Genomic DNA, 27934 nt, shown 5'->3' with positions numbered 1-27934 from the left:
TCACGATCAACGTTTTAAATACCAGCACACAGGATGAAGGACGTGGTACAGAGGGAGAGTGAGATACATTATTCGTTGGCTCCTATCTCCCCAGGATCAACACCTGATCAGAAAGGAGGAAGCTGTACGTAACCAGTGTAGAGCTTACTGGGAGAGGCTCCTTAGCCCTACCAGGAAGCCTCTTGCATTGATGTTAGGACACACAAAAAAGTGGCTTGAAGACTATCATCAAAGGAAACTGTATCGTACTGAAGTCTTATCTGTGCCAGTGCTGTCCACACCAGGGGTCACGACTGTGTCTGCCCACTCATATCACCTATGGTACCCTCCAAAGGTCTTGGGAAATGTCCCTTCCAAAATCCACAATTCACTAGAGATAGTTTCCCTGCACTGGCTCGGCCTCTTCTAACCCTTTAAACATGCCCACATTCCACAGAACACCAATGCTCCCATCGTTTCTGAACAGAGGAGAGGTGCAAAAAGTTTGTCTCTGTGAGCAAACATGGCAGCGGCTGACATAGGTCCATTTTCCCCATTGCCTGTGTGTGTATGTATGTGTAATGCTCATCCATTCCAAGCTATGTTCCTTTTCTCTTTTCCTGTGCTTTTAAATGTGGCGGCCATTTTGTGTCGCCATTTTGTAGCTGGTGCCCACGGCGCTCTCTTGAAATCCCAAGTGGAGCTTTTGGTCCCCAAAGCTACCTGCACCAACCAGCACAGGATGCAACCAATCTAAATGTCGTAGGATAAGATTGCAGCTATGGGACCCAGCCTCGCGGTCTTCTGTTTACACCAGGCCTGAAACACTTGCAACACATTAAGCTAAGTATGGTCCTCTGGTGGCTTGCCAAGCCTCCAAAATGGCAGAAAGCAGACTGGCAGGAAACAATAAATGGGGGTGGGGTGGGCTGCTTTACACTTGCCAGGTCACAAACCAGGTTTCTCCTAGAGAAACAGTGACAGTGGCGCTTAAGAGTAACAGCCTTGTTTTGATTTGGGCCACGTTCACACCATACATTTCAAAGCACTATTATATTACTTTAACACTCACAGATAATCCTGGCCACTGTACTTTGTTAAGGGTGCTGGGAAGTAAGGATGTTACCCAGCAATTTGAACATAACTGGGGCCTAGTCTCTATGGCTGGAACCCAACGAAGCATTTCCACTGGTAAAAGCACTTCAGGCTGCATGCTGGAACAGCCTCTCCCTCTTCTAAATATGCCCCCTAAATATGTTCTGGGGTTTCCCCACCAACTTTCCAGAGCAGATTTAGGGGACACAGGGTGGAGGAGAGGGACAGGAAATTCTGCCAAGCAGCCAAAAATGCTTTTGCTAGCAGAACTGTTTAGCTGGATAAGGTAAAGGTAAGGGGACCCCTGACCATTAGGTCCAGTCGTGGCTGACTCTGGGGTTGTGGCGCTCATCTCGCTTTATTGGCCGAGGGAGCCGGCATACAGCTTCCGGGTCATGTGGCCAGCATGACTAAGCCGCTTCTGACAAACCAGAGCAGCGCATGGAAACGCTGTTTACCTTCCCGCTGGAGTGGTACCTATTGATCTACTTGCACTTTGATACCTATTCATCTACTTGCATTTTGATACACACCCTCTATATAGGCAGCAGAAATAAATGGTGCAATGGACTATATACCAGTTCAGACTTGCAGATGGGAAAACCCATGTTTTTTAGCTCTTCCTTACAGCTGACAAACAAACCCTTCCTTGCAAGCAGAAAATAAGCTCAATAGGGAGAGGGCCAGGATAGAATTTGTTACACTGCCATGTCAATGTTCCACTTGAAGAGAGCTTCTACATGGAAGAATTTGCATTCCTCCTCCTGCAATCTGAAGCGTTAGTCTCACCTACCACCTCATTCTTCTACAGGTTGGGTCCGACTCTCTTGTAATGCCTTTAGGGACGGGTTCAAGACTGCCCAAAGACTCCCCCCCCCCACAAAAAAACCCCAGCAGTGTACAGTCCAAGCAAATCATACAAGTCATTGGTGGCACACGACTGCTGCAACGGAAAACTCTCCAACGAAGTCTTCAAAACGGATGGCACAAGATTGCATACAAAGGTGGACACGTGACTTGGGGACCTGTTACAGTTTTTAGTTTTTAAGAGGGGGATACTTTCCTTCACAGGTTTTGACTAAGCCACTTGATGTAGCTGTCCCTGGTTTGGAATCCTGCATAAAAATTGGTAGGCCAAACGGTGAAGATCATGCAGCCGTGAAAACAGTCTTCAAAATGGTCGATAGTCACCGCCACACCTGCTTTCTCTAACCGTTTGGCATACATGAGTGCGTCATCTCTCAGAACATCTATCTCGCAAGTCAGGATGTAAGTCTTTGGCTGGATGCGGAACACCTCCTTCTCAGCTAGCAAGGGAGCGGCACGGACATCTAGCAAGGCAGGTATGTCCCGGATTATTTCTGCCTTCCCCGTCGCGTGTGCGACAGGTTTGTAGTTCTTCCTGAACCTCGAAGGTAGGAGGAAAGTCCAGTCCAGGTGTTCTCTGAAGGCATTGGCCTCACTCACGTCGAGGGCGGTGTGGTTGTTGACCACCATGGAATGGGCAAAGTCGTAATTTCCGTTGAAGTAGTCTAACCAGAACTTCACCATGACAAAACGGGGAAGGACAGGCGTGACTTTGTTCTGCTGGTACGAGGGGGTGTTGAAATCGAATGGCTGAAGGACTGGATAAATTAGAGCCTGCAGTTTAAATCTGGTGGTTACGTTTTCCTCTTGAGTCATCTGCGGAAGCAAGGCAGACAAACAGGGCACGATTCAGATGTTGCATGCAATACTATCACAACGTAACATATGTAAACACAATGAGAAATGGGTTGCTTTCTTTTCTTTGATGCCCTCAAAAGTAAATTTCACTCTCATCAGAGAACAGAACATTAAGCCATCAAGACTGTTGTTGTTTTTTGGTGGCGCAAGCTTTTGTGGAATAAATTGTACTCTGTGACAATCCTCCAACTGAACTCTTCCAGACTGTACTTTTCCCATTCTGTTGCCATTTACTTCCCATGAGACAATGCAACCCCAGTCTATCTCGGTCCCACACTTGGATGCAGTAAAGTATTTCCCATTTGGTTCCTGCACAGTTTTTAGAAGATAATTCTGGTGACATCCCCAATCTGCACATCAGAATAGTCACCAAAAAACATGAGTGGAGTATTTACAAGGTGAACAGAGGGGTTACTATCTCTCCACCCCACATTTAAATTCTGTAAATCTGCTTAGAACAGCTTCAAAAGGGCGGCCATTTTGTCGCAGATAGAGCATCCCTTTGTGTATCCAATTACAGTGGTACCTCGGGTTAAGAACTTAATTCGTTCTGGAGGTCCGTTCTTAACCTGAAACTGTTCTTAACCTGAGGTACCACTTTAGCTAATGGGGCCTCCTGCTGCTGCCGCCGCTGTGCAATTTCTGTTCTCACTCTGAAGCAAAGTTCTTCACCCGAGGTACTATTTCTGAGTTAGAGGAGTCTGTAACCTGAAGTGTCTGTAACCTGAAGAGTCTGTAACCCCAGGTACCACTGTACATAGGAAGTGACATACTGCTGCTTCCTGCACCATTTTTAAAAGTGCTTTTACCTGGTGCAGAGGTGGTTTGATGAAACAAATGAGGAGCAGTTCATGGCAAAATCCAACCTGGACTGAAATCCTCTTGAGATCCCTACCTCCAACCTTTACATTCTCTCCTCCTCTTATTCATATGGGTATATACTGTAGACACACACATGATAATGGAAGCTCAAAGTCCATGCGTCTGACAAGAGTGAGGTGCCACAGCTTATGACATAATAAAATGTGTTAATCTTTCAGACACGGGCGTTTTTCACTGCAGCAAACAAACATTGCTACTCCGCCCCCCATAAAAGTGTGCGTATGCTGAGATGGAGCACAAATAAGACTTAATTGCCTCTTGTAAGCGATCTGGAAAGTCTCTAACACTCGACAGTCATGCAACCCAATCTAGCATTTGTTTACCCTGAAGTCAGTATCACCTTAGACAAGGCAAAACATTCACAGGATCTCCGCTCAAAGTATCCTCCTCTTATTTCAGTTATCAAAGCCCCTGTGAGGAGAGTTTGGCATCTTACTCAATCCACATGTAGAAACCTACCTAAGGTGTGGGTTAATTACTTGTTTATTGCCTTTCCACAACCTTGGTAACCTCTTTCCCTGATGAGTTCTGGAGAACTTGAAAGCTTGCAACATTTGTGCTGTGGCATCATCACACCTATTGCAATGATTTAATGGAACATTTAGTGCCCTGTCCTCCAAATGTTGTAATAATAATAATAATAATAATAATAATAATAATAATAATAATAATAAATTTTATTTATACCCCGCCCTCCCCAGCCAACACCGGGCTCAGGGCAGCTAACACCAAATATATAATACATTAAAAACACAAAATCAAACAATTGGTTAAAATACAGTTGTGGGACTCCAACTCCCATCAGCCCCCATCCAGAGTGGCCAGTGGCCAGGGATGCTGGGAGTTGGAGTTCAGCAACATCCAGAAGGCTACAGGTCCCCCATCCCTGATTTAGTGCTTGAGAAGAAGGCCTACACCCACACTTGTCAACAGGAAGCAGCAACAGCGTATAAGAAACTTCACTAACTAACCTCACTCAAGATGGGTGAAGTTGGAAGTCCTGCAGTTTACAGATTGTTTGTGTCAAAAGGAAGCACAGAAGTTAAGCAGCTTTATCATTCAAGAACTAATGTCAAGGACTCCCTCTCTCCATATGAACCTACCCGGACCCTGAGACCATCCTCTGAGGCCTTTCTTCATGAGCCTCCTCCTCAAGAAGTCCGGAGGGTGGCAACATGAGAACGGGCCTTCTTTGCAGTGGCTCCCCATTTGTGGCATGCTCTCCCCAGGGAGACTCGCCTGACGCCTTCATTACATACCTTTAGGCACCAGGTGTTTTTCATAGAAGTTTTATTGTTTATAGCCAATGGCCATCGCAATATGTTTCTCATATTGTAGTTTTCTGTTATGAACCACCTTGAGATTGACGGATGAAGGTCGGTACACAAATTTAATAAATAAGGCTTTAATTTAGACTCAGTTCTACTCTTCAAACACGTTCATGTCCCACTTTCCCATTAATTATTCCATTAGCTATTAACCTGGAAGTTGGCTTACAGTCCAAACCAATGACTGACGCCTGCTTAAACTTGCATCATATCCCATCTTCCCACACAATGATTTCCTGCTGGAAACAGGGGCGCAATTGGCTACTGCTTTGGCAAGAAGAAGGGCGCTGGCAGTGGAAGATTTCACTGTGAACTGTAAATCAGGGATAGTCAATATGGTGCTCTAGGCAGAGGTTACCAAATTTACCCCGGATTTACAAATCAGTCCCCATACAAAATCCGCTGAAGTTGAAAAGTGTGTCCTTGGATTCTTTGAAAAAAATCTGGTTATCTTACTCTAGGTGTTATAGGCCTGCAGGTCCCATCAACCCTAGACAGAATGACCAATGGTCAGGGCTGATGAGAGCTGTGGTCCAACCGGAGGCTGCCAGTTGGCTGCCCATGTCCTTCCTAAAGTATGGAGAACGTGCTGGGACCATAACTCATGCTAGAGCCATGCTTTGCTTGTCCTGCTTCCAATCCCTGTTTTCTGTAGTCTGCGGTTACTTGGTGCCACAAACTCCACATAGCTGTCAACCGTCCCTTATTTGGCAGGACACTCCCATTTCCCAGCGCCATGTCCTGCTGCTGTCCCTTATTGATGATATCCCTTAAATTTCCCGGGTTTCAAAGGAAGCAGCTCCTCTCCCTCTCTCCCTGCCGGCCAGGGAGGAGGGAGGCTCCAATTGTGTTGCTTGGCTGCGTTGCTCACCCAATAAGAACGACGGGGTGTGTGTGGAGCTTGCATGGCTTGTGCCGATCAAATCGGCCACGTTGCCTGGGGACTTGCCTTTGCTCAGCGCTTCCCAGCGGAAAGGTGACAGTGGTTTTCCTTGCTGCATCCCCTTTGCCGGGTTGCTGCGCTGTGGGAACCATCACTTGAGGCTTCGATTGGCTGCTGGCTGGGCTTTCTGCCTTTGGCTTGGAGGGGCTCAGAAGTTGAACATACCTGTGCTGGGAAAATCCCTTATTTGGGCTGCTGATCCCTTATTTTCGAGGCTGATGGTCCCTTATTTTCAAATCTGTAAGTTGACAGCTATGAAACTGCAGAAAACAGGGGTTGGCACTGGGACATTCTGCAGTGTGGCTCTACACTGAGTAATGGTCTCCAGCATGTTCTCCATGCTTTAGGATCCCTACATATGTCACTTGTGTTACCTCTTGGCATACGGCAGCAGCCAGGTTTCCTCCTGCGCTGTCGCCCGAAATGGCAACTCTGCTGGGATCCACGGAATATCGTGCGAGGACTTCGGGGAGCATAAAGTGCTTCGTAGCCTGGAGGACGTCATTGAACTGCACTGGAAAGTGGAAGTCTGGCACGAGCCGGTACCTGCAACGAAATAAGCAGTTTCTGTTGGGAGCAGTGTTCTGGACTCAGTGCTTACATTGGGCGAGGCTAAGGCCTCGGCATGCCTTTGGACCGTATTCGAAATCTGCCATGGTTGAAAAGAACAGAAGAACACAGCCCTGCAAGATCAGGCCCATGGACCGGCCAGTCCAGAACCCTGTTCTCACAAAACGCTGTACTTTTCTGTGTATAACACGTCCCCATGTATAAGACGCCCCCTATTTGGGGGGGAATAAAAAATAAGAAAATGCGGGAAGATTGCCCAGAGTTGTTGAGGTTTTTTTTAATGGAGGATTGCACTCACCCGCCTGGCCGACGCTAACACTTGCACGCGTTGCAACACAACAGCCTCCTAATGTCTCTAATATGAGAGCCAATTCATGCAATAAAAGCTCTCCTATTTGTTTGAACCAAAACACGCCAGAGTTTTATGAATTACCTGGTACGTGTGTGTTATTTTTTCATCAGGAACATGGGAGGAGGGTGCATGCTACAGCCCTGACAAATATCACTCTGTGGCAGCTATAGACATCAACAAAATCCCAGCGGCCACGCTTAAATTTCCAGATGTAACATAGCTTCGGCTTGCTCAAAACTGTCATTTGTTTTCTTACAAAAGTTGGCTCTTTATGTAAAAAGTTTGTCATTTGCACATAAGGCCACTAGAGGGCAGTTGGTGCCCTGAGCTGGATAAAAATAAACAGAATACTTTCCATTCTGAAAAAGTTATTGGTATTTTCTTATGAATGTGCTATGTATGTTTTATGCAAACTGCTTAGGGATTTTTTTTAATTAAGCCGTTGATAAACCTTGTTAAATAAAATAATAATAATCAAGAGTTTGGGTAAACACAAAAAACAACCATTTGCAGACATACATTTATAACTAACGATATGTGTGTATTTATATATTGTGTCTGAAAACAACAGTAAATATGGGGAGATAATGAATGAACCGTCTGAGTGCAAAAGATCCTTGAGGGAGCAAATCAGGCAACTAGTTCTCCTTGTGGGGTTTCTTCAAGGAGAGACACACACATCATTATAGTTCAGCTGTTACTTTGCCACTGGATTCCACTGGGAGTGATGGCATCACAGAATAAATTAGAAAAGAGAGGGAGAGACCCCATTACTAGAATATTTATGTTTTTGCATAATCAATTACTGGGTTGTTGTTTTTTTGGGGGAAGAAGAATAACTGGGAAAAGGGGCATTTTAAAAAAAGTTAAGTAAACACTAGTACTTCAGCACTCTGTTCTGTTTACTATTATCCCAGAGCTTTAAAATTCAACATCTGCAATTGCTTCTAAAGACTTGTCGATCAGAAGGTTGGCAGTTCAAATCCTCGTGAGGGGTTGAGCTCCCGTTGTTCGGTCCCAGCTCCTGCCCACCTAGCAGCTTGAAATCACGTCAAAGTGCAAGTAGATAAATAGGTACCGCTCCGGTGGGAAAGTAAACGGCATTTCCGTGTGCTGCTCTGGTTCACCAGAAGTGGCTTAGTCATGCTGGCCACATGACTCAGAAGCTGTACGCCGGCTCCCTTGGCCAATAAAGCGAGATGAGTGCGCAACCCCAGAGCTGTCCGTGACTGGACCTAATGGTCAGGGGTACCTTTACCTTTACCTTTTATGTTCTGCTATAATGCTTACATGACAGTTTCCTCTGATTCTCAGTTCTGCTCCCCCTCCCATAACATTCTGGACACTGAGAAAGAACCGAGGATCTCTTTTAAGCCCTCTTTAGGAGTTACTGACCCACATTAAGTAAACACACAAGGGGAATAAGCATACTAGCCCCACCTCTTGTTACCCTGTAGGTGTGCAGGACCTCCCCACAAAGTTTAAGACACCTGATTTTTCTAGGATTGTAAAGCACAAACAGAACATCCACAGGTATAGGATATTCCCCACTTCAGAAGATCGCCCTCCAATTCATGAATAGTTTTAGGAATGTCAACCGGGGGTGGAGCTTGTACACAATCGACATTTCCCACCTTGCTTGTTGACTTTACTTGAGAAGATAATGCATGAAGATAGGATATTGCTGCCCTGTTCCCCTGCAATGTAATAGCTTCTTGCCTATGGACTTCTAACAATTTGCGCCTTGCTTTATTATTATTATTATTATTATTATTATTATTATTATTATTATTATTATTATTATTATTATTTTAAAAAGCAACTTCCCTGAAGTATGCACTAGGATTGTCACCCAATTATTAGAGCCGAGTCCATTCATCAAGTGCGTTGTAAAAAGCTGTCAGTTCTTCAAACAATTGCCCAGCAACAGTTTTGGAAAAAAGGCCTTCTTCCTTTGCATGTTGTAACTGATGCCATCACTGAAGAGGAGGCCCATCCTGTGTGTGAGAGAAGAGGAAACTCCTCCTTCAAAGACGCTGCATGTCACTTGCGGTTTTTGTAAGGCCGTACACTTTTCCAACGTATTGCCCAATTAAATAGGGACTGCCTCTTTTAATGCCTTGGAAATGGGTTTTAGTAGAACAATACAGCCAATCAGGGTCGGATTTTACATTTGATGAGGCCCTAAGCTACTGAAGGCAATGGGACCCTTTATATGTCCAGCTGTCCTTTGTCAACAACAAATTGTCGCTTTTGTGTGTGTTGAATATATGCTATATGGTCATTTGTGGACCTAATAGGTATCTAAAGCCATTTGCCCATGTTGCCATGCAACCAGTCCATGCAGAATGTAGGCACCCTATATATAGAAATGAGCAAACCAGTGATATTTTAGGGAGCAGGCTAGCAGGCGGGGCCCATGACTTACATCACAGGAGCCTACACACCACAAAACACTGTTGCTGTATGTAGGCTTTATTTTATTTGTTTTTTATCTTATATTTTGGAAATGTACATCATTTTTTCCCTTTATTTTTTTGATGGGCCCCCAAGAGAGTGGGGCCCTAAGCTATAGCTTGTTTAGCTTATACGTAAATCCGGCACTGCATCCAATCAATGGCCCGGTGTACATCTTTTTGGAATCTATAAGCTACAGCAGAACCTCTGTCGGCCTGGACCCTTCCAGATGTTTGGGAATGCAGCTCTCATCAGCCCCTGGCAGCATGGTCGAAGGGCAGAGATGGTGGGAATTCAGGAACAGCTGGAGGGCACCAGGTCAGAAGGCTGAGCTACAATGCGAGGAACTTGCCCCTGAACGGGGGAAAACTGTTGCAACAACACAACAAGGAAGAGGTATCTGTATCCCTATCACCTAGGAAGATGTAAGGTCATTTGATCACAATCTGGACCAGTCCTGCCTGCTCTGACTTGGCAGCTGCTCTTCGCTGTCTCATCCCTGCTACCCAGAGTCTGTTTCCAAAGTTTATTTGTTGTTGCGTCCATCATGGTCATTTTGACCACCGCAACAAAGAAATATACATCCTATCCCTACCATACGGAATGCACATGGATGCACCATTAAAAGACACTGTTAGCCAACTTGTACATACCGTATTTTTCCGTGTATAAGACAATGTTTTTGTATTATAAAATAATGTTTCAAATTGTGGGTCGTCTTATACACGGATAGTGCAGAGGGGAGACAGGCGATTGTCTGCAGCAATGAGCTGGAGATTGTCGGCGATGATTGGGCGGTTGATTGGTGGCTGCAGCCATGTCTGCTGTTGATTGGCTGCTGCTGCGTCAATTGGGTGGGTGATTGGAGGCTGTGGAAAGGCCTGCTGTTCATTGGCTGCCGCTGCGGCAATAGGGCGGGCGATTGGTGGCTTTGGCAGCACATGCAATTGGCAGTGTTGGTAAGGCGGGTGAGTGATTTTTGGCAATTCCACCCCCCCCACAAAGCTCAGCAACTCTGGGCAATCTCCCCCCATTTTCTTAATTTGGAGTCCCCCAAAATAGGGGTCATCTTATACACGGGGGCATGTTATACACGGAAAAATATGGGACATATATATCTTTCAAAATGCGAACCAAATACACGATTTTCTTTTTTTCATTGACGATCAGATCACTACACCAATGTCTGCTTCTCTGGGTATGCTATGCTGGGGATTAAACACAGGACCATTTGAAGACATCTTGTATTTTCTACCACATGCTTTTTATACCTGTAAAGCACTGACAATCCAGGTGAATTAATGTGGTCCTTCACTCGGGCTGCAATCCCAGACACACTTAACCTGAACTGGCAGTATGCCCCACAGTGGCACTTAGTTTCTGAGTAGAAACATTCATAATAACACAGAACCAACATATTGTGTTTGGAAGAGCATCTGACTCGGCCATGAGTGATCGCCAATGATGAATGGTTGGTGTTTGGAAACCGGGAGACATCAAGGCTGGTTCCTGCGTCGGATTCCTCACTAAAAACTATAAGTGTGAATGCAATGTTATCCTAAATGCAGAGGTGGCTTCCCAGGTAGGGCAACGTGGCTGTGCTGGTTTCCTGAAAGGTGTTTCGCTGTTGTTTACTTGGGGCAGGTGGTGGCACAGTCAAAACTCAATGGCAGGATTGCTGGATTGGCTTTGCTTGGGGGGGGGCAGTAACAGCAACCCACCTGCCAGGAAGCTAGAACAGCTGCTCCTCTCCACCTGTCAACATCATCAACACGAGCAACTACTGTGTTTTGCTAGTCTTAACCACAAAGCCTTTCCAAACCATCCAAATTGCATTGAAACCCAAGATGTACTACAATGAATTGAAGAAAATGTTCCGTCTAACATTTGTTAAAAAACCCTGAAGCATTTCTGTTAGGGATTGTAGGAAAAGACCTGCCAAAGAAGTTGAAAAATATCTTCATGTATGCGACAACAGTGGCGAGAGTCTTAATAGCACAAGGATGGAAGTCTGAGGAAATCCCGACTAAAGAATTATGGCAAGAGAAACTGATGGACTATGCAGAACTGGCAAAACTGACACATAAACGACAGGACAAGGAGAACTGTGACTTTAAAGAGGAATGGGAACCTTTTACAAAGTATCTAAAGATGCAACAAAGTGAATTGGACTCCTTGGCAGGCTTTGAATAAACACTCACAAACTTAATCACTTAGATAAATTAAGGACTTATACAATTCTGTAACATGCAGAGAATAGCATTTATAGAGACTGGAACTGAGGGAAGTCGGGGGGCGGGGGCAGGGTTGTTTTATGGGAGAGAGGAAATGGGGGGGGAATTAAGGATGATATGTTTTAAGATAATATGTTTTGTTGAATTACCTAATAAAAAAAATAAAAAAAGAAAAGAAACCCAAGATGTACTAGCTCATCCCATGCTTGCTGTACTCACTCGATTGAAACGACTACAGCGTCCAGAGTTTCAGCCATAATTGAGCAAAGATTGTTATAGTAACCTCCTCCTGGAATCAGAGAAACAACTAGTTATTTCATGAGGCGTGTCCAAACCACCCTTTATGCAATGGTCATAGGGCAGATTGCAAATTAAGAATATACTAAACACCTAAGGTGTTAAAACTAATCAACACTTAGCACAATTACAGGGCTATCACATATATCTAGATTGAATCCTTTAAATCAGCAGCAGGGACTTCTGTATGTTGCTTGGCAACCCCACCTCTAGCCAGCATGACCAATGGTCAGAGAGGAATGATGTTTGCACTTATAACCTTGAGATAATGGACTACTGCAATACACTCTACGTCAGGGGTGCCCAAACTTTTTTCAAGGAGGGCCAGATTTGATGAAGTGAAGGGCCGTGAGGGCCAACCAAAGTTGTTGCCCTTTTTTTAGGATTGAAATTGTTGAGCTTCTTTTTTTTTTAGGGTTGAAGTTGTTGAGGGGTTTTGTGAGGATTTTACCCCATAAACTGCCGAAGGGGCCGGATTAGACCATTAGACCCCCGAAATGGACTTTGGACATGTCTGTGGTAGAGCCTTTAGCCAACAAGGTGTGCTAAAGGTGGGAAAGGAGATTGCAGAGGAGCTGAACGGATTATTTGCATCTGTCTTCAGAGCAGAAGACTTGCGAGTAACATAAAAGTAATAAGGTGAAACAGGAGAGATGCGAGCCGGGAAGGGCGACAGAAGGGCCCGGCCGGGCGGCGACTCACCTCGCAGGCGGTGCGCCATCCCTTTGGCCCAGGCGAGGCGGCGGCGGCTGCTCAGCAACCTCCTTGCCCGTCTCCTCGTGAGGGAAACGCGGCGTCAGCGTCGGGGCGCCTCCGGCGGAGCAAGGCTGCTGGCCTGCCTTCCCCTCCGCCTTCCTCCTTTTCGCCGCGCCGCCTGCACCTCCGCTGCCTCCCGCTCTCGGCGGGCCCTCCCGGGCGTCGGGCTCCGAGGGCGAAGGCACCCCTACTCGGCCCAACTCCACCATGCCTATCTGCAGCACGGCCCCCGCCGCCACGCTCCCGCTCAGCAACCTCCTTGCCCGTCTCCTCGTGAGGGAAACGCAGCGTCAGCGTCGGGGCGCCTCCGACGGAGCAAGGCTGCTGGCCTGCCTTCCCCTCCGCCTTCCTCCTTTTCGCCGCGCCGCCTGCACCTCCGCTGCCTCCCGCTCTCGGCGGGCCCTCCCGGGCGTCGGGCTCCGAGGGCGAAGGCACCCCTCCTCGGCCCCACTCCACCATGCCCATCTGCAGCACGGCCCCCGCCGCCACGCTCCCGCCAGCCGCCCTGGCCGCTTCGCCCGCCTCCTCCTCGGAGGAGAAGGAGAAGAAGTGACGGCGACGACTCCGCCGCCCCAGCTCCAGATGCTCCAGGCCACCGGGAGGGCAAAGTCCCGCTATGGCCCCCCGACCCTGGATGAAGGCCGCCGCCGCCTCAGAAATTTTCTCTCAGGCCGGCCGTGTAACGGCGCGGGAAGGGAGCGCCTTCGCTTTCTCCACCGTCCGCCTTCCAGCCCCCCATCCCCGCCCACAGCGCGCCGCCTCGCAGGGGGAAGCGGGCTGGCAGCTACACGGGCCACATGACAAGGTCTGGCGGGCCGGATTTGGCCCGCGGGCCTTGTGTTTGACACCCGTGCTCTACATGGGGCTACCTTTGAAGGTGACCTGGAAATTACAACTGATCCAGAATGCGGCAGCTAGACTGGTGACTGGGAGCGGCCGCCGAGACCATATAAGACCGGTCCTGAGAGACCTGCATTGGCTCCCAGTAAGTTTCCAAGCACAAGTCAAAGTGTTGGTGCTGACCTGTAAAGCCCTAAACCGCCTCAGCCCAGTATATCTGAAGGAGCATCTCCACCCCCATCGTTCTGCCCGGACACTGAGGTCCAGCTCCAAGCAGTTCCTTTCCTACGAGAAGTGGGGTTGCGGGGAACCAGGCAGAGGGCCTTCTCGGTAGTGGCGCCCGCCCTGAGGAATGCCCTCCCATTGGATGTCAAGGAAAAAAACAACCATTTGACTTTTAGAAGACACCTGAAGGCAGCCATTTATTGCCACGAGGCTGCTTTCTCTGCAACTTAGGACTCTTTGCATCTATTGGTTCCACCTTACATCAACCACTCAGAAGTCCTCAGGGAAACTGCTGTTAACTTATCCAGAGACCACAAAACAGGTGTGTGGAAGGATGCAGTGGAACGAGCACATGGCAGCTGCCCAGAAGACATACTTGCACTTGCCAGGGCCCATCCTCCTCCGTGGATGTAGACCACACTGCGCCTTAGCTTTGCCCCTCCTTTTGCCAGTGGCTCGTACACTCTGACCTCCACGCCGTCAAACTGAGTATCTGTTATCTTCACTCCTTCCGAGGACTGTGGATTCAGCTGGTCGAAGGCACCAATCAAGAAGTTCAGGGCTCTCAGATGATGGCCAAGTCCCAGGAAATGAACCAGATTGCACTAGAAGGAGAAGAACGAGAAACAAAGCTGAAAAAGGGGGGGGGGACGGTGTTTGAAAGAAGGAGGGAAGCAAGAACCCCTGTAAACATTAACTTTGCCAAAGAACATGTCTTGACGTGTCAACCCTTCTACTTGTTCTAAAGTAGTAGGATTGCTAAAGTATTAGAAGCTCAAATGACCCTCTTTGGCTGGCGGATTTGCTTCCTCCATCAACACAAAGGATGCAATCCTAGTCTTGCTTTCCTGGGAGTAAGTCCCATTGAAACTTAATTGTGAGCTGATCGTATAGGATTGCATGGTTAATGTTTCCTGCCTCAGCATGAGATCAGGTTACCAATGCCTGTAAAGCCAGGAAAGGGAACCTGCGACCTTCCAGCTGTTCCTGAACTACAACTCCCAGTCTCTTGCTATCAGCCCAGCTGGCTCCATCAATGTCTGGAGGGCCAAAGATTCCTCCCATCCCTGCTCTAAAGCAGGGGTACCTAACCCACAGCCCAAAGTGCTAAAACAATAAAATGATTCAAGGAAGGCCTGAGAGCAAAAATATGGCAGACTGCCTGAATGTTTTGTTGTTGACTTTTAAAGTAGGCATGTCAAAGGAACAGAGAAGTGAACCTTTAGCAGAGATTTTGTAACGCGTCAGTGACAAATCAATTGCAAAACTTTTTTTTAAAAAAGTACTCCTCCAACCACAACTAAGGGTCATAAGGTAAAAGGCAAAGGGCCCCTGGATGGTTAAGTCCAGTCAAAGGCAAGTATGGGGTTGCAGCACTCACCTCACTTTCAGGCTGAGGGAGACGGCGTTTGTCCACAGACAGCTTTCCGGGTCATGTTGCCAGCATGACTAAACCGCTTCTGGAGCAACAGGACACCGTGACGGAAACCAGTCTGCACGGAAACACTGTTCACCTTCCTGCCACAGTGGTACCTATTTTTCTACTTGTCCTGGTGTGCTTTCGAACTGCTAGGTTGGCAGGAGCTGGGACAGAGCAACGGGAGCTCACCCCATCATGGGGATTTGAACTGCCAATCTTCTGATCGGCAAGCCCAAGAGGCTCAGTGGTTTAGACCACAGCGCCACCTGCATCCATTTTACCTTTGTCTTATTAAGGGTCATAAGGTAAACCTAGTTGTATTAAAGTGAAAGGGCTGCCTAACTGCGGCATTTTTCAAAAAGCAGCACACGATGGGTGTCCATCTGAACAACCAAATGACCGCTCTTCTAACATAGGGCCCATTCACACAAACGCTTTGGCACTCTCAAGGTCACCAAGAAATGTAGCAAAGCAATTGCCTGAATGCTCTGCTAAAACCCCAGTGTGAATTTGAGACACCATTACAAACACTGTAATCCCTTCACCACTGGTAGCAAAAAGCAACAGCAGATTTGCAAAATCCTAATATGCTACACCGGGAAGGGATTTCTATAGGACATAGAAAATGGTATCAATTAACACTGCAATCTATGCATAGGTAGTTTGAAAGGAAGCTTCACTGAAAACGGTGGGGCTAGTTTCAAAATACAAATGAACAGGATCGCAGTGCAACATTTAAATTAGAATTATTTATCTGCACTAGCAACTTGTGTATATGAGTAAAGAAACCTATTTTTTGTCCAATGTCCATATTATTCATATAAGGTAATGGGTTGGGTTCCAATTTAACACTAAACTATGACTGAGCATTACATGAACAAACCTTGGGCCTCTCCTTGGAAACTTTCACTTCCATGTTCAACTAACCACAGTTTAGCGTTCCATCTAAATGCTAAACTGTGGTTAAGCTCAACTGCAGTTTGTTGAAAGCAAGCCAACTTCATTAACCACAGATTGAAGTGGGCTTGTTTCCCTAAAATTGAAGGGCCCAAATCATAGTTACGTCTAACCACAGCATATCTGGGTTCAGACAGAGTGCTAAACTATGGTTAGGTAAAAATGGGAGTTAAACCTCCCAATCTTCTCATGGCTCCACTCGAGGGGGAGAGGAGACCTAATGAACCTAAAGATAATTCACATAACACTAAATCACGGGGAGGGAACCCCAAAGATCACATTCCCTTTCAACAATCTGTTGGGAGCTACAAAGGCCAGAGCCAAATAAATGAAATACTTTATTGTCACTTGTACAACTTGTATACAGAGAGATTACACAAGCACCCCCCACTCAGCTCTCTTAGTCTTAATTCCACTCCTTTACTGACACACACCCACCCAACCCAAAAGTCAGTTGCCCTGTTGTTATCTTTTCATTCAGCAACCTAACAGCCCATGGATAGAAGCTGTTCTTTATCCTGTTGGTGCGACTAATCATGCTTCAATATCTTCTACCCGAGGGCAGGAGGTCAAGAAAGTGCCAGCCAGGGTGTGAACCATCCCTGAGATTTATCCTCACTCTCCTGAGGCAACATTCTTCCTCAATGTCATACAGTGGATTCATGGGACAGCCCATATCTTGTGCTGTATTCACCACCCTCTGTAGGCACTTCCTATCAGTTGATGTCAAACCAGCATACCACACCGTGATGCAGTATGAAAGGACACTTTCTATTGTGGACCGGTAGAAGAAGATGTCAGCAGGGCACTCCTTTTACATTTATTTCTGCCACTTCTTTCCCTACTTTCTATCCACATGTTATTAGCCTGAGTACCACAGGCTGCCCACCTCTGCACTATGCAAAACCATAGTTTAGCTTTGCATGGCAGCAAAAAGGATCAGGAAGGAGTGAAAGCAGCTGCGAGCTCCTCTCTGGGAGCCTGTATGCTCGCAGACCTGTGGAGCTTTCTTTTTGCTTAGTGTGATGTCTGCACCATGCCAAGGGCTCACTCCAAACAACCTAGAATTAGGGCTGGGTGATATCTGGATTTCAACATTGCTATATATCGCCAGCTAAATGTCACAGTATATCAATATATCACAATGTCTGAAATAAGGATGGAGCTATGTAGAGGTACTGGCTGGCTTCACAGTTTCCCCCACATTGGGATTTTTGCCTAGCACACACAGAGAGATTCACAATACATTGCCTGGTCAAATTTTTTTGAAACCAATATGATATGGACTTGAAACCGGTTTAGGGCGATATATCGCCCAGCCCTAACACACATCATGATTCGTGATATATTGCCAGGTCAAAAACTATGAAACAGATATCACAATGTGGACTTCAAACCTGTTGTATTATGTTGCTCTTTCATATGGCAAAACCTGCTAATAACTGATATAGTAGTTCTGCCAAGGTCGACTCCTTTCCCTCTTGCCTTTGGACAGTGCCAGATGGTTTTATATTTCTTTAAATGCGGCCACTGAACTTTCACCTATTTCTGAATGTGCTTGCAGCCTGCTCCCCTTTGTCCCAATACTTTCTCCCTTTAGGGTTCGACTGAGGGCAGAGATTACCCAGCTCTGCTGACTGTCTAGCCATACAAATTATGCAAAAGGTTGTGTGTGTGTTTTTATATTCATCCGAAAGCAAGAAATATATCATATGATAAAACTGCCCTTTCACCCAGTAATCTAAGGGTTTGCTGTTTTAACAACAAAAGTGGTGATAATTGCAAAGTCTTATCTTGGGGTGTTCGGGGGAGGAGGTTTGGAAACCTTCCAAATGAGATATTCAAGATAGGGCTGGGCGATAATATCAATATATTGTCCAAAATAACCTGCCTCTGTCCCCGTTCACCAGCGGTATGCAGCCCTGGAAGGAAGTGTGGCGCTCAGGCTGAGACAGGTTTGCCACCCCTAATCTAATGGGTAGAACAGCCTTCAGAGGGAGGAAAGCAAAGCAATTAAGAGCAAGCAGTAGGTGAGCACAGTATCTGGATCCCAATCCCTCAGTGAGGCAGTTACATCAACTGGGAGCGACTCTCCAGGGTTTCAGACAGCTTCTCTCCAGCCCTACTTGGAAATGGCAAAGGTTGAATCTGGAACCTTTCGCATGCAAGGCTTGCGCTCTTTCCACCGATCCCCAGATGTTCTCCTAATGGACTTAACCCCTCTTCCATCACGCTCCATTATAGCAAATGCAAGACATAATTCGCCTGAGCCAAAAGCAAGGTGATCCACGTGCTCCCAAGCCCCTGCCGCACCAGCTTATCCCAGAACAAAGCAGATTACGGCTGCTACCTCCCTAAACAAAGATGACGCAGCTTATTGTTGTAGATCTCATCAGGCTCAAGGTGTCCCAGGAAGGAATTAAGTTGCAGGTACAGGACGAATTTCAGGTGCCCTTGCAAAGTCGCTGCAGCGAAAAGGACTTTTGGGGTCCTCAGCCAGACTTCTCTTGCTGGTTGGTCTCAGTCAATTGCCTTGTGCTGTCAGAGGCCTAGGAAGGCAATGCAGCTAAGAATTTGCATGCTGCGATCCATATAATTCTAGGACCAAAGAGGCGAGCCAGATGAGGTCAGGATAGGTCAATAAATTCTGACCCAGGATAGGTCAGAACCATGCCCTGATTCTGAGCTTCCTGCATGGGGTGGGGGACTACAACTCCCATCATGCCCAACCACTGGTCCTGGTAGCTAGAGATGATGGGAGTTGTAGTCCAACAAAAGCTGGAGACGCATGTTTGAGAAACACAGAATTATGATATGTATTTTTTGTGCTTTTATATTGAAAGCCACTCTGTGATCTTTGGGTGAAGGGTAGTATAGAAAAGAAAGAAAGAAAGAAAGAAAGAGGAAGAGAAAAAATAAGCAAAGCCTAAGAAAAAAGGCCTAAGCCTTGGGTCCCCAGATGTTGTTGGACTACAACTCCCATCATCCCTGAGCTCTGGCCTTGCTAGCTAGGGTTGATGGGAGTTGTAGGCCAAAAACATATGGGAACCCAAGGTTGAGAAATGCTACAGCCCTGTTGTGCTGGTTTTCTGTATCCAGCAAGCTTTCAACCCAGGAGTCCATTCTAAAATGTGACTCCTGCCCCTGCAGGCCAAAGTGGAGCAGTCCATTCTACTGCCTCATTCTGTGATATTTATAGGCCAGACCTAAGTAATTTGTAGTGCAACAAAAGCATGGTTCACGGCATGCACCTCCACCAAGTCAGAGCATTTGCCCATGCACCTCAGTATATTCTACACTGACTGGCAGCAGCCAGTCTCTCCAGTCCTACAGAAGTCTCTCCAGTCCCACTTGGAGAGACCGTGGACTGAACCGGGGATCTATTGTATGCAAAGCATTCCCACTACCACTGAGCTATGGCCCTTTCCCTAGGTCCAGGGAACCTTTGGCCCTCCAGATCTTACTGAACTAGAACTCCCATCATCCCTGGTGATTGACTAGGCTTGGTGGGCTTAGGGGGACTATAGTTCAGCAACACCTGGAAGGCCACGCTTTCTCCACCCCTGCCCTAGTTCTTACTTACCGCAGAAGAGTAAGCAAATGACAGTGTACATACCTGTTAAACAAAGCATGATTACAGTAGCTAATAAGAGGACTCAAGAAATTCACGGGAGGATAACTCTATTAATGGCTATTAATGCATGGAAGCAGTGCCTATAACAAAATATTGCATTTGGGAGTGATCCTATTCAGCCAACCAGACTCTCTCTTTTTCATGACACCCCATTTCATTCCCCCCTTTTCCATTGTCCTTTCTTTTTCCCAACCAGTGTTCAAAACCCTCATTGTTCTAGGCACATTTTGCAACAGGGGATTTCATTAGCATGAGCAGATTCTGAGCCCTGGGTGCCTAAGTACTGCGCCTAAGATTTCACATTAAAGCTGCAGAGTAGAAGGAAAGGAAGGCCTTTTTCTGCCTCCCCACTTCCAGCTACTCTCTTGAAGATTGGAGAAGAGACCCTCTGAAGAATATTAGGGGGGTGGGCAGAGGAAGGACTAGACCAGGTGAAAAACGAACATAATATTTTGGCTGCAGTTCATTCATTTTCAGCTTTGTATCCTTGTTATTAAAAAATTGCACCTAGGTAAAGGACCCCTGGACGGTTAAGTCCAGTCAAAGGCAACTTTGGAGTGCAGTGCTCATCTTGCTTTTCCAGCTGAGGGAGCCGGCATTTGTCCACAGACAGCTTTCTGGGTCATGTGGCCAGCATGACTAAACCGCTTCTGGCACAACAGAGCACCGTGATGGAAGCCAGAGGGCACAGAAACGCCATTTACCTTCCTGCCACAGTAGTACCTATTTATCTACTTGCACTGGTGTGCTTTCGGACTGCTAGGTTGGCAGAAGCTGGGACAGAGCAACAGGAGCTCGCTCTGTCACAGGGATTCGAACTGCCGACCTTCCGATTGGCAAGCCAAGAGGCTCAGCCCACAGAGGCACCCGCTCCCCCTCTGTGCCTAGACATTCCATTGCTGTGCCCATAACCTAGGTTTAAGGTGCCATTTAGCTCCTAGTTTTCACATCTCAGTTTCTAACACTGCTCTCAACCGTTTTCCATGTCGACTGAGCATGCCAGTCCTCACTGGAAAGTCTCTCAGGTTCCCCCCTCCCCAATTCATATTTATTCATTTTAATTTATACGAAGAAGAAGAAGAAGAAGAAGAAGAAGAAGAAGAAGAGTTTGGATTTGATATCCCTCTTTATCACTACCCTAAGGAGTCTCAAAGCAGCTAACAGTCTCCTTTCCCTTCCTCCCCCACAACAAACACTCTGTGAGGTGAGTGGGGCTGAGAGACTTCAAAGGAGTGTGACTAGCCCAAGGTCACCCAGCAGCTGCATGTGGAGGAGCAGAGGCGTGAACCCGGTTCAGATTACGAGTCCACCACTCTTAACCACTACACCACACTGGCTCACTTCCTCCCTTGGCAGTCCCCCCGCCCCCCACAAGCCTGAAGAAATCTCCTTCTTGGGCATGGGTGTTGCCATTTTGGCTACATAATGATCCACACTCACCCCATAACTTCAGAAATGAAGGGAATAATTGCACACCGTGCAGTTACGCTCTGTGTTGCCTGCATTTATTCATGCTGTATGAATGGTTTTTTTCTATTAGTTTAAGCCATTGAGAAGGCTAGTCAAGCAGCCTGGGTCACCTGTTTGCCCTCACCAAAGGAATGAAAGCACTTCAGGAAACAATTCTGCCTTTCAGGTTTACAAACCAGTTCTACTCCTGCAACAATGTTTAAGGGTGGGACGGGGTAAGGGAAGGTGTTGAATGCACCCTTCAACTTTGGTTATTTCAATGGTTTACAATTTTTTATTTTTTTTCATGAAACTGTATTTGCATCAGTACATCTGGCGAGCAACCTCTCTGTCTAGCAGAGGATTCTGGAAGCCCAGTGGTGCAGTTCTGTGATGTTAGGCTATGCACTTTACAGTCTTATGGGCTGCAGGTCTTGTTTCAATGGTAATGCATATTGCTAACTACTTGAAGCCAGTTTACTTAAAAGGATCAACTTACCTCATATATGCCTAATTGACCACTTCACTTTCCAGAACTGGCACTTTTACAAGTGCCACAAAATGTTTATTCTGCAGTTCCAAGGGACTTATCCATCAGTGTGGCAGCTCCTTTGATATTAAGCAAGTTCCTTTGCTGTACTATTTTCAGCACCTGCTAAAGACCTTTTTTTCTTTAGGCAAATCTCCCCAGATACGTAAAGTTGACATGTATTTTAAAATCTTATTTTATTAACTGCTGGTTTTATTTTGGTTTTGTGTTTTGTTTTGGTCCAGCTTGTTTTAACTTTGGGCTTTTATCAATAATTTCATGTAAACCACTTAGAGGTTTTTACGATTAAGCGATCTACAAATTCCATTAAATAAATAAAATGAATATAGCAAGGCTGCATTGTAGGGCTTGTGTGTGTGTGTGTGTGTGTGTGTGTCTGTGCCCTATTGCTAAGTGGAACCCTGAAGTTAAGTCTTGGCCTGATTGTGCCATGGGGAAAGTTTGCTAGAAAATACATTGATTTCACACAAGACAATGCATCACATAAACAGAGTGTGTGACCTTTTAAAACACACACAACTATGCTAATCTTGGGCACTTGTGGCCCTCTACAAGCTGTGAGACTCCAATTCCCATCAGTCCTTGCCAGAACAGCTGTTGGCCTTGAGTGGTGAGGCCACAGGTTTCCCCTTCCTGTTGTATGAGCGGGAAGTCTAGTTCTGGTGGAGAAAGCAGCCTGTTTCAGAGCTCTTATGCCATCTTTGCACCAAGGGATCTCTGATCAGCTTCCAGAACCCCCCCCCCCCCAAGCATTCCCTGGAGCACAGCTTAAAAACAGCAAAGGGATCAGACAAAAAATTGATTTGCATTCCAAGGGTGCATATTTTAAATGTGAACACCACCAACTGACATCCTTTTTTCAAGCAGACCAGGCGAGATGCAAAATGTGTTTGTTATCTGTCAAAGCGTTTCATTGCTTTGTCTTGGATTTCTGGGTTTGTGGGTCACCTGGGAGCTTGGGCTAGGCAGCAGTGCAGGGAAATATTTCAAATAAACAAATAAATGGCAATGCCATTTGGAAGGAAGGCCTCTCAAACCAACATAGTTTACTAGAGTACGTCTGGAAGGAAAAGATGCTTCAGATAGGGAAACCAGGTGATAAGGAAGATCTACAGACGCTGCCCTAGGGGCGCAGGTGGTGCTGTGGGTTAAACCACAGAGCCTAGGGCTTGCCAATCAGAAGGTCACTGGTTCGAATCCCCACGGGGGTGAGCTCCCCTTGCTCGGTCCCTGCTCCTGCCAACCTAGCAGTTCGAAAGCACGTCAAAGTGCAAGTAGATAAATAGGCATCACTCCAGAAGGAAGGTGAACGGCGTTTCTGTGCGCTGCTCTGGTTCGCCAGAAGAGGCTTAGTCATGCTGGCCACATGACCCGGAAGCTGTATGCCGGCTCCCTCGGCCTATAGAGCGAGATGAGCACCGCAACCCCAGAGTCGGTCACGACTGGACCTAATGGTCAGGGGTCCCTTTACCTTTACAGACGCTGCCCTAGGTGTATACTCTGCTTCAGGGCTGTCTTAAGCATATGCAGCATCGGAGTGCAAAGATCCCCCTAGTTGCCCAGTCCCAGGCACGCAGGAGGGCAGAGCCGGCCAGCTGCCTCAGTGTCTCTCTGGCTTGGTTGCCCCTGAACTTGCGGCGCAGAGCTACCCGCAGCAGAAGAGCCCACCGTGGTGATCCGACCAACTGGCGTGCTCTTCCCTGGACTCAACTCTCGGGCCCTGGACTCTTGGCCTGGCGCCTCTGACAGCCCGGCACCCAGCACCCCTAGCGCCTATGGGTAAGACAGCCCTGCTCTGCGTACACCCTGAAGCTGAAGTAGAGGCTAGACACAAGAGAGGGGGCATTCCTGGCACTGTCCTGTTATCCCTGTAATTGTAGAATATTCACCCCAAAGAGGCCTGCATAGCACTTGCGTAAATGTCTTTTCCAGCATCAGACAAACGCCTCTTCCTTATCTCAAGCTTTTTACATTTTTAAAGAAGATGCTGGCTGGGACTGATAGGAATTGCAGCTCAAAAACCTGGAGGGCATCAGATTGGAGAAGGCTGGGCGATATGATAGTGCCAATTAGGTGTTTTGAACTCTTTGCAATTTGGGCATTGGGTTTTTAAAATATTTTTAATACATGCTTTTTATTGCACAGAGACTCCTGGCTATGAGGCAACTCAGGAATACAACGAAGATTTTTTTTTTTTTGCAGCTGAACAAGGCAAGACGCCTTGAATCCCCTTTAGAAAATGCACATGCATGTCAGAAAAGGTCCCCCATTCCTAACAATCAGGAGGTCATTTCTAAACAATGCCCATCCTAGAGGAACTACAGCAGGGATGGGGCCCCCTTTGCCCACCCCAGATGTTCTTAAGATTCAAATTCCCACTTGACTGTGACGCTCCCTGGGTGACCTTGGGCCAGGCATCAACTCTCAGCCTAACCTACCTGGCAGGGTTGTTGTTGTTGAGGATAAGATGGAGAAGGGGAGAACAACTACACCACCTAAAGCCCCTTGGAGGAAAGACTGGATATTTTAAAAATGTAAGAAAAATAAAGCACATATTGTCTACCGTGTCTGGCAGCAGCTCTCCAGGGTTTCAGACAAGGGAGTATGTCCCAGCCCTACCAGAAGCTGCCTGGGATTGAGCCCGGGACCTTTAGAAGCTCTCAAGGCCTTCCTCTCCCGAGGGCCACAAGTTCTGCTGCCCTGGGTTACATGAAAGAAGACTGGGGCGGAGGGTTAATGCTTTTCTTCTCTTTTGTTTGTTTCCTTATGTATTTTGCGTTCACGTTTTGTATTTTCACGCTGTGCACCGCCCTGTAATCTTCGGAGCAAGGGCGGTCTACAAATGTAATAAATATTAACAGTTCAGAGCAGCGCCTCCAATGCCCTTCCCACGAGTCATGAGCCGCAGTGGATCGGAAAAGGGCGCCTGGGGCGGGACCGCGAGAGGGAAGGCTGGAAAAGCGGAACGCACCAAGCGCGTTCTGCTGCGTCAGGCGAGAGAGCCCGGCTTGCCCGGCGCTGAAACGGCTGCTTTGCTGTATTTTAAAGGCTGAATGTCCCCCGCGGTTCCCTTCTCACCAACCTGGTGCAAAAGAGGGGGGGGAGGAAGCGCCCCCCATTTTTAAAAAAATAGATACGCTGAAACGTCGCCGGCGAAGGAGGAAAGAAACGGAAGGAAAGCGCCGATTTCTCCATTACGCACAGCAAACACACGCCTAGCTGCGCGCCCCGCGGCTCTCACTGCAGCACCGCGGCGCGAGCTTAGTATCGCCGCCGACATCCGCTTGAGAGATGCTTTCAAGCCGCCCCCCAAAAGAGGCAGAAGATCCCCGCCTATCTAGACCCTGAAGCGGTTATTTCTGCTTCAAGCGATCGCGGAGATCCGACGGGGACGATCGCCAATGCGCTCCGCGCGGCGCCTGCCGTTATCTTCCTAGCCCAAGGTGGTGGTGGGAGAGAGAGATCTGGAAGGGGTACAGAGGGGTTTAGCCTGGGAAGAAAGGAGGTGCCGGGGGGGGTTCCCCCGCCTTACCGATTGCTGAGCCACCCTGAACGAAGCATCCAGCAGCATCAGCCGCCAAGGCTCCGAGACGGTGCTGGGCAACGGCAAGTAGACATCAGGGGCGCCGACTTATAAAAAATATTGGGGGGGCCCATACCGGGGTCCTGCCGCTGGTTCGCTCGGGTAGCCGGGAGAACGCAGTTCGAGGTGGCGGTGTTGGGGAGAGACCCTCGCTCAGGGTGCCACTAGACTTGGCGGCCGGCGGCCTATCTGGGGGGTTTTGGAGCGTATTTCAGCGGAGCGATTGGGGAGGAGGGGGCTTGTTGCCGGATTCTTCAGCTGAGCCGGAGATCCGCTGCTGGGGGGTCCCTGGGCCGAGTTGTGAGCACGGCCTGCTGAAGGGAGATCCAGCCGATTGCGCGACGGGGACGGCCGGGGCTCTCCGGCTAGGGCGCGCGGCTGGCTGGCTGGCGAGGGAGCAGGTGGGGAGGAGGCGGGGGTCCTCACTCTCTTAGGAAACGCACCCGCGCGCCCGATTGCCACGAAGTCCGAAGGGTGCGTGTGTGGAATTAAAAAGCAAAAACGAGATACGGGCAGGGCAGGCAAAGAGTTTTCTGCAAGAGGATGGAGGGCAGGTTGAAGAGAAAATCACTCAGGATGAGACAGTCAAATCAGCCATGATAAAATGGGCTCAGAATATTGGGTATAACATCATGTTTGAGGACTGGGAAAGGTTATGGACCACCGGAATGAAATTCACGGCATGTAATGCCTTGAAGGAAAATATTATGAAAATGATTTATAGGTGGTACATGACCCCAGTCAAGCTTGCAAAAATATATCACCTGTCTGATAATAAATGTTGGAAATGTAAGGAGGCTGAAGGGACATTCTTTCACCTCTGGTGGACTTTTCCAAAAGTGAAGGCCTTCTGGGAAATGATCTATAATGAGTTAAAAAAGGTATTTAAGTATACCTTTCCCAAGAAACCAGAGGCCTTCCTCTTGGGCATTGTTGGCCAGAAAGTGTTAAAGAAGGATAGAACTTTCTTTATGTATGCAACTACAGCAGCAAGAATACTTATCGCAAAATATTGGAAGACACAAGATTTGCCCACACTGGAAGAGTGGCAGACGCAATTGATGGACTACATGGAACTGGCTGAAATGACTGGCAGAATCCGAGATTTGGGAGAAGAAACAACGGAAGAGGACTGGAAAAAATTTAAGGACTATTTACAAAAACAATATAAGTTGTATGAATGTTAAAAATTTACACGATTCAGAAACTATAGCTTCAGCAATTAGATTTGGGAAACAGGAAATTATATTTTAAGTAAGAAAAGGTCAAAATCTAAGGTAATACTATGTTTAATTTAAGATATAAGTAACTGATGAAAAGTATGTTAAATTTAGAGGTATAGTATTTGAAAAGTACAAAATAAGGTACGAAACAAGGTAATAATTTGCTGATATCTTTATTATAAAGAATGCAGGGTAAGGGAGATGCGAGGAAGTCCAGTTAGTTATATAAAAAATGTGTTGAATGGTTGGTTTTCTTTTCTTCTTTTTCTTTTTTTCTTTTTCTTGTTCTTTTACTTTTTTCTTCAGTGTATGTTTCTAACTTTGTATTTGAAAACTTAATAAAATATTTATATATATAAAAAAGAGAGAAAATCCTTTCGCTTTTCTGGGGCGCAGGGAAGTCTCAGAGCCGGAGGTTGGGGAAGGGACCCCCTTTGCTCTGCCCTCTTCTCCCATCTTAGATTCGCATGGGGGTCCCCGCCCGAGCTTGCCTGGCCACCGGGCCACACAAGGGCCGCGCTCTACGCGGCGCACCTTGCTAGCCGCGCAGCTGTCCTCCGCGGCTGCGGAGCGGCCCTGCGCCGGTGCCCAGCCCCTCTGGGCGCCCGCTGCGCTGCCAATGACAAGCGGGCGACGTCGCGGGCGGGGAAGGCGTCGCTTTCTTTCCCGATCCTGCATCCTCCCAGTCTTCCAGCCCTTTTTTGGGTTGGAAGCTCGTCTCGTTCGCCCTTCTCCTTTCTTCACCCTGTGCGCAATTTTCCTCCCTCGTCTCCCTCCCCATTTCTCCCTTCCTTCCTTCCTTCCTTCCTTCCTTCCTTCCTTCCTTCCTGACTGACTGACTGACTGTCGGGCTCGGGCTCGGGCTCGGGCTTCGGGTAGGGCTCGGGCTCGGGCTCGGGCAGCCACAGCGTCGGCGGTGTTGGCGATCGGCGGCGCGGGGGGATGGCCCTCCCGGGGGAGCCGGCGCTGCTCAATGGGGTTGCCAAGGAGACAGGCCGGCAGCCCCCCTCCCCCGGCCCGGCGCCCCCCGCCGCGCCGGTGCCCGTTATCGAGCTGGTGCGCGCCGGGTGCCCTATAAAAGCCGCGGACGCGCCCACCGCCGCCCGAGATTATTGGGGGGGCTGAGCCCCCCCAAACGAATTTTTGAGGGGGCTCGGGCCCCCTCAAGCCCCATGGAGTCGGCGCCTATGGTAGACATAATAGGCAGTCAGAGCCAGCAGCCCAGCCAAGAGCACCGCGGCGGACTTCATGGTGACGGGCGGTGGGGATGCTCGAGCGCGCAGCCTCGCCTCTCCGGCTCCTTTCGCCAAGGGGTGACTTTTTTGCGGCAAAGTTTGCTCGCAGCGCCCATTCAAGGGTTTCATAACCTTCACAAGCCAATCAGAGGGGAGAGCCAGCAGAGGAAGTCCAGACTCTTCCGTCCCCTGCGAGCCCT

The 27934-nt window shown here is 47.8% G+C and overlaps 1 protein-coding gene across 1 annotated transcript; it reads right to left on the bottom strand.

Annotated features, from left to right (window-relative positions):
• Positions 1-27934, bottom strand: NCEH1 (neutral cholesterol ester hydrolase 1). Its single transcript, XM_081190458.1, has 6 exons — positions 27698-27934; positions 25226-25311; positions 14060-14288; positions 11785-11854; positions 6327-6498; positions 1-2757 (listed from the first exon to the last, which is right to left on the bottom strand). The coding sequence occupies exons 1-6, from the start codon at positions 27861-27863 to the stop codon at positions 2140-2142; spliced, it is 1341 nt and encodes a 446-aa protein (XP_081046584.1). The 5' UTR covers positions 27864-27934; the 3' UTR covers positions 1-2139.

Source organism: Podarcis bocagei, assembly GCF_964188305.1.
Source record: "Podarcis bocagei genome assembly, chromosome: 4".
In the NCBI taxonomy this organism is placed as follows: domain Eukaryota; kingdom Metazoa; phylum Chordata; class Lepidosauria; order Squamata; family Lacertidae; genus Podarcis; species Podarcis bocagei.
The sequence above is the reverse complement of the archived record's forward strand: the minus strand, read 5'-3'. Positions and strand labels throughout refer to the sequence as shown.

Excerpts from the sequence above, each read along its gene's own strand:
- NCEH1 (XM_081190458.1), bottom strand. The coding sequence starts at position 27,863 with ATGAAACCCTTGAATGGGCGCTGCGAGCAAACTTTGCCGCAAAAAAGT. Across the intron at positions 25,312-27,697 it reads GCTGGCTCTGACTGCCTATT|ATGTCTACTTGCCGTTGCCC; the intron begins ATGTCTACCATA and ends TCGGCGCCCCTG. Across the intron at positions 6,499-11,784 it reads GCTGTAGTCGTTTCAATCGA|GTACCGGCTCGTGCCAGACT; the intron begins GTGAGTACAGCA and ends ATTTCGTTGCAG.